We start from the raw sequence: 6,594 nt of genomic DNA on the forward strand, positions 1-6,594 counted from the left end.
CACACCCACACACACATATACTTGTCTTTATCAGCCTGCGAGGGCACCATTCCCCACATCCTTTGTAAGGACCACCTTTTCCACTGATGTTACAATAGTGCAAAATACAAAAGTCTCACAAAATGGGAGTATAGAGCTAGATTGTCACTTTAAATGTGAGAAAACACAATGTTAAAAAACTAAACAACTCCTGACCAACTTGTGGGGACCATCCTGTTACTAGGTAGATTTCGGATAGACGCAGTGTTTCCTCACCATTTCTACTCAATTATATATAAAGAAATTGTGTGGATTTTTTTGTTTTCATATGGAGATTCATATTTAGTTGTTAGCATTATACATCATGTAATTCTTGTGTTGGTATTAATTACTTCTTGAATATTTATTAATAAAATTATATATTTTTTATTAATTATAAAAATTGTTCTTAACTTATAAATGTGGGTTTTTGGCATCAATATAATGTTTAATGTTACATTTGTGTCTTCTTCAATTTTAAATCTGTTCCAGTAAAATACAATAAAATGCCCAAAATAAACAATAGTACACATAGAATTTTTTTAAATTCAAACAAGTAACTCCAAACAGTAGGACAAACCTTGCCAGTAACCCTAAAACTTAATGATTACAGTACAGTTCAAAAACAAGAAAAATCAAAGCTCACAAGCAGCCAATGTCAAAGTGTAGGGTAATATTAAAGAAGTAAGACTATAGCATATCCCATCTGTCTTCATTCCTTTCTTGTGAACTTCTTTACCTGCAATAGAAGTCACAATGAATTTTCACAATGAATTAAGTGTTTAAGCTTAAACTTGAGATTTTTAATTATTTATCTGCAGATCAGCTGAGGGAGATTATTTTTGTACATGTAGCGAGAGTAAAAATCAAGTCAGAAACATCATTTCAAAATGAAAAGATTGAATAATATTTGGAAAATGAAGGGAATCTCTAAACTGTATAGTTTTAATTAGATAACATTGACATCTCCATTAATGTGATTTGTTACCATATAAAAATATACACAATAGCACAGTATGCAACATCAACCATTTAGTTACCTGGATATTGCCTTTATAAAGTAAAAAAAAACAGAAAAATAATTAATAACTGCAAAACAAAATGGAAGAGGCATAAGTTTACCTGTCTTCTTAACGTTCCTGGGAACAGGATGTTGCTCACTACTGACTCAGTGTCAACTTCTATAACTAAAAACATGCATATATTATGACATAAGCTCTTTGTAAGCCATTTTTTTTACTCTTTAAGTCATCAGCCTTCTTTAAGAGACAACCCACTCAACTAATGTAATAGAGTGTTCATTATACTATGCTGCACTATACTAGAAGACAAGAAAGTGTTTATAATGAATGGGATAAAATAGTAACAATAAAAACTATAAACAAACAAGTTATTATCAGTGACTATGTTTGTTATTTTAATTACATTTTTGCCCTTAACATTTCCCAAATATGTATATATTATGTATTTCAATCATGATAGTTAGTTGACTTTTAATTGGCGGTTATAGACAAGACAAATTAATACCTTTATACCTTCCACCTCATCCACAGTCCCTTCCAGGGGTTCTTCTCCAGTGCTGTCTGGGGCACTTTGATTCCCTTTTTCCTGAGACATCGCAGCTGTTACCAGAAAAAGAACAACTGCTACTGTTGTGATATCATTATTACTATCATCTTGTGATAAAATTGAAAGTCCTTAAAAACAAACAAAAAAAACCCCTCCTTGGCTGACACCTCAGCTGTAAACAAGCTGCATACAGCTTTGGTCAAATGAGAGACTTAGTAAATATTTAGCAATATTTAGTTGTTATTAGTGTAATCACTTTTTTCACAAAAAATGGAGAAGCATATTTAGTTGTTAGCATTATACATCATGTAATTCTTGTGTTGGTATTAATTACTTCTTGAATATTTATTAATAAAATTATATATTTTTTATTAATTATAAAAATTGTTCTTAACTTATAAATGTGGGTTTTTGGCATCAATATAATGTTTAATGTTACATTTGTGTCTTCTTCAATTTTAAATCTGTTCCAGTAAAATACAATAAAATGCCCAAAATAAACAATAGTACACATAGAATTTTTTTAAATTCAAACAAGTAACTCAAACAGTAGGACAAACCTTGCCAGTAACCCTAAAACTTAATGATTACAGTACAGTTCAAAAACAAGAAAAATCAAAGCTCACAAGCAGCCAATGTCAAAGTGTAGGGTAATATTAAAGAAGTAAGACTATAGCATATCCCATCTGTCTTCATTCCTTTCTTGTGAACTTCTTTACCTGCAATAGAAGTCACAATGAATTTTCACAATGAATTAAGTGTTTAAGCTTAAACTTGAGATTTTTAATTATTTATCTGCAGATCAGCTGAGGGAGATTATTTTTGTACATGTAGCGAGAGTAAAAATCAAGTCAGAAATATAATTTAAAAATGAAAAGATTGAATAATATTTGGAAAATGAAGGGAATCTCTAAACTGTATAGTTTTAATTAGATAACATTGACATCTCCATTAATGTGATTTGTTACCATATAAAAATATACACAATAGCACAGTATGCAACATCAACCATTTAGTTACCTGGATATTGCCTTTATAAAGTAAAAAAACAGAAAAATAATTAATAACTGCAAAACAAAATGGAAGAGGCATAAGTTTACCTGTCTTCTTAACGTTCCTGGGAACAGGATGTTGCTCACTACTGACTCAGTGTCAACTTCTATAACTAAAAACATGCATATATTATGACATAAGCTCTTTGTAAGCCATTTTTTTTACTCTTTAAGTCATCAGCCTTCTTTAAGAGACAACCCACTCAACTAATGTAATAGAGTGTTCATTATACTATGCTGCACTATACTAGAAGACAAGAAAGTGTTTATAATGAATGGGATAAAATAGTAACAATAAAAACTATAAACAAACAAGTTATTATCAGTGACTATGTTTGTTATTTTAATTACATTTTTGCCCTTAACATTTCCCAAATATGTATATATTATGTATTTCAATCATGATAGTTAGTTGACTTTTAATTGGCAGACAAGACAAATTAATACCTTTATACCTTCCACCTGATCCACAGTCCCTTCCAGGGGTTCTTCTCCAGTGCTGTCTGGGGCACTTTGATTCCCTTTTTCCTGAGACATCGCAGCTGTTACCAGAAAAAGAACAACTGCTACTGTTGTGATATCATTATTACTATCATCTTGTGATAAAATTGAAAGTCCTTAAAAACAAACAAACAAAAACCTCCTTGGCTGACACCTCAGCTGTAAACAAGCTGCATACAGCTTTGGTCAAATGAGAGACTTAGTAAATATTTAGCAATAATTAGTTGTTATTAGTGTAATCACTTTTTTCACAAAAAATGGAGAAGCATATTGTTATAGCCTGGTTTCTCAAAATAACAAAAAATAAATAAATGTACATGTAAATATTGTAACTTAACTCATCTATACTGGCAGTAAATTAAAATTGAAAAAAAAAAATCATCCTTGTGAAGACAACCATTCACGTGATTACACATGTACATGTGCTCTTTGGCTACAAGTCTACAAAAGGACTGCATTCTTTTAAAACACAGGGAAAAAAACCAAACAGAAAAAAGCCACTCAAATTACATATAGAGTTTAACTTTAACTGAAGTACTATATTATTACCTTTAATCAATGGATATTGTATTTTTTCACTATTGTGACTTTTTGTTCAATTAACAGATAATCTAATGCTTGGTTAGCTTGAAAACATCACAAACAAGCACACTTGTCACTACCATTTATAAAAGTTAAAAAACTTCAAACGTCTTACCAATATAGAAGACCTTTTTGTGTTGGCCATGTGCAGCAATCCACAATTGTGTCGTTCTGCTTCTTTAGCCAGGATGAACTTTAAACTCGGAAATATCAACAAGTGAGCATCTTTATGGAGAATATTGGGGGCATTTGTCAATGAAAATATTACACTTGGTGAGGATACTAATTAAGTGAAAACATTTTGTAAAAACATACTTAGTTACAAGAATGAAAGTTCACGAAATAGTTGAAATCATTTTAAATCCAGTGAGAGAAAGAGCTGCCCAGGTGCTTAATTGATTGAAGGGGCATGTTACGGTTCGTGGTGGTTTAGGACCCGAACGCAGTGATGAACGATCCAAAAAATGGTTTTATTAAACAAACACAAAAGGGCAGCCACAAAAATCTCAAAAAACCAACAAAGTTACCAGATCCACCTAATCACACAAAATCCTCCAACACTGGTAGGCTGGAGTCTTAGGCCTTAAATAGGCGGCTGATCACTGATGTCCTGCAGGTGCGCCAACAGGTGGCCGGAGCATGGCTCCACCACGCCCCCTGCAGGACAAACACAACTGGGAATCCTGGATCACAACAGGGCACCTTCTATGAAGTGTCAGAGTCTTAGTCTCTTATTTTATCATGTATATTAGAATGTTTAAAAATATGTAAGAACAGTGAAATTGTTTTAATCAACATATTTAACAATTCTAAACAACAACACTAAAACAGTTACATAATAAAACTTCAAAATTTCTTGTAAACAAAAGAAATTGCTAATTAAATAAAAGTGGGCAGAGAAAAAATTCTGCAGGACCTTATTAATCAAAGTGAGCTTAAGTCTTGCGTTTCTCAATTGCAATCCTGTTGTAAACATGGTACTTAACATCTTTCCATGTTCATTTATGGAGAACTGTTTCTGCCTTAATTGCATCAACACACAATTGTTTCCCGGGAACTTTCAGTAAAATTATGTTGTTCCCTAACTGTCTCCAGACAGCTGCCTTCTCTTCTTCACCCCGAGGTCTCTGTTGAAACGGTTGTCGGATGTCTGTAGCTGCAACAGAAATTAAACTTTGTAGTTACTGTAAAGCTAGTATATCATACGGTGGCTGAGAGGTGCAAAACACTTTAACAATCGGATGACAAAATTTACAAATGACGAAATTACAAGTTACTTTTCTTACGGAAAGGGTATTACCAACTTACTCTTTCAGCCGGAAAGGGAATTACCAACTGCATCATTTGAATCGCAAGCGGGTAAGGACTTCATCGTGACGCAAGATGGACGACATGCAAGTAGCCTTTTGCCCGTTTTGTGGCAAACATTTGATCAGATTGACGCCGTTTTGTTGTTTCTGTGGTCGGTCTTTGGCGTTTTTAAATGCCATAGCTCATACTGAAGAACCAGCCGTACCGGGGACGTCAGGGGACGGACCAGATCTGCTTCAGCAGTGCATAAAGTACTTTCATGAGGGCCACTCTTACGATGTAATCGTGGACATGATGTCAAGTTTACACGGTGTGAACATCAGTTTGAGGTCGCTTAAAAGCAAACTGAATGGAGCCGGATTATATCGAAGAAAGGATTACTCCTCTACAAACGCCATAATTAGGGCCATCCGACTGGAACTTCGTGGACCTGGACAGCTGTTTGGCTACCGTACGATGTGGCAAGTACTCAAACAAAAGTACAATCTACGAGTGAAGAGGGATCGCGTGATGAATTTGCTCCGGGAGCTCAATCCTCGCGGGTGCGAGAGGAGAGCACGGAGAAGGTTTGTCAGAAGAACCTACCACTCCATGGGACCGAACTATATGTGGCACGCGGATGGTTATGATAAACTTAAGCCATTTGGTTTTGCCCTTTCCGGCTGTATTGATGGATTTTCACGCAAAGTGCTGTGGCTCACATGGGGGCCTTCAAATAATGACCCAAGTGTGATCGGCCACTATTTTCTGTCATGCGTGCGAAACCTCTCTCTCGTTCCCATGAGATTGAGGACTGATTGTGGCACGGAGAACGGGATCATGGCTGCAATTCAGTGCACCCTACGCCACCACCACAGAGACTACTACTCTGGAGCGTCCAGCCACATGTATGGCTCATCCACTAATAACCAGAGGATTGAGTCCTGGTGGTCCATATTCAGAGAGGCGAGGTAAATGGCCTTCATCAAGTAATTTGCCTTTTACTTCATTCATTCAGTGATACATATGTATATGCTTAAAATTATTGCTTTTACCAATTTCCATAGGAGTCAGTTCTGGATGGAGCTATTTGCAGACCTTAGAGATGCCGGATACTTCAACGGGAGTCATGAGCATCAGTGTTTACTGAGATACTGCTTTGGTGAAGGACTTGGATGAGTGTGTTGGATTGTGGAACAGCCACAGGATCCGGCCCTCCAGAACAGCATCATGTCCAGGAGGGGAGCTCTACTACTTACCACACCGGTAATATTTGATGGTAGATTGTCTGCAGTAATTTTGTTTTTCAAATAAATGTAATGATATCTTCTGTGTAACATAGGTTTGACTCCAGAGACTGTGGATTTCAAGTTGAACAGACTCAACTGGATGCTTTTCCTGAGGCTCACCTGACAAGAGCTCCATGTGGGGATGCAAACATGCAGGAGTACCTGGACTTGGCCATGGAGAGCAATCAGTTACAGAAGGCAGAGGACTGGCAGTCTGCAACTGAGCTCTATCTGAAACTAAAAGAAATTACTCGGCTATGATTGAAAAGACATTAAAGGTGTAACTTGTACAC

At 35.6% G+C, this 6,594-nt stretch overlaps 1 protein-coding gene and 2 long non-coding RNA genes across 3 annotated transcripts; 1 reads left to right on the forward strand and 2 right to left on the reverse strand.

The window, feature by feature from the left end:
• Positions 1-618: 618 nt before the first annotated feature.
• On the reverse strand, positions 619-1,854 carry LOC130520536 (uncharacterized). The gene is made up of 2 exons (XR_008948904.1): positions 1,546-1,854; positions 619-757 (listed from the first exon to the last, which is right to left on the reverse strand). It is a non-coding gene; the product is annotated as an uncharacterized LOC130520536 (long non-coding RNA).
• Positions 1,855-2,167: 313 nt separating this feature from the next.
• LOC130520541 (uncharacterized) lies at positions 2,168-3,079 on the reverse strand. The gene is made up of 2 exons (XR_008948907.1): positions 2,688-3,079; positions 2,168-2,306 (listed from the first exon to the last, which is right to left on the reverse strand). It is a non-coding gene; the product is annotated as an uncharacterized LOC130520541 (long non-coding RNA).
• A 1,865-nt stretch (positions 3,080-4,944) lies between these two features.
• On the forward strand, positions 4,945-6,486 carry LOC130520538 (uncharacterized). Its single transcript, XM_057024236.1, has 2 exons — positions 4,945-5,983; positions 6,080-6,486. The coding sequence occupies exons 1-2, from the start codon at positions 5,106-5,108 to the stop codon at positions 6,189-6,191; spliced, it is 990 nt and encodes a 329-aa protein (XP_056880216.1). The 5' UTR covers positions 4,945-5,105; the 3' UTR covers positions 6,192-6,486.
• Positions 6,487-6,594: the final 108 nt, after the last annotated feature.

This window comes from Takifugu flavidus, unplaced genomic scaffold, assembly GCF_003711565.1.
Source record: "Takifugu flavidus isolate HTHZ2018 unplaced genomic scaffold, ASM371156v2 ctg418, whole genome shotgun sequence".
Taxonomy (NCBI): domain Eukaryota; kingdom Metazoa; phylum Chordata; class Actinopteri; order Tetraodontiformes; family Tetraodontidae; genus Takifugu; species Takifugu flavidus.

Excerpts from the sequence above, each read along its gene's own strand:
- LOC130520538 (XM_057024236.1), top strand. The coding sequence starts at position 5,106 with ATGGACGACATGCAAGTAGCCTTTTGCCCGTTTTGTGGCAAACATTTG. Across the intron at positions 5,984-6,079 it reads TCCATATTCAGAGAGGCGAG|GAGTCAGTTCTGGATGGAGC; the intron begins GTAAATGGCCTT and ends CAATTTCCATAG.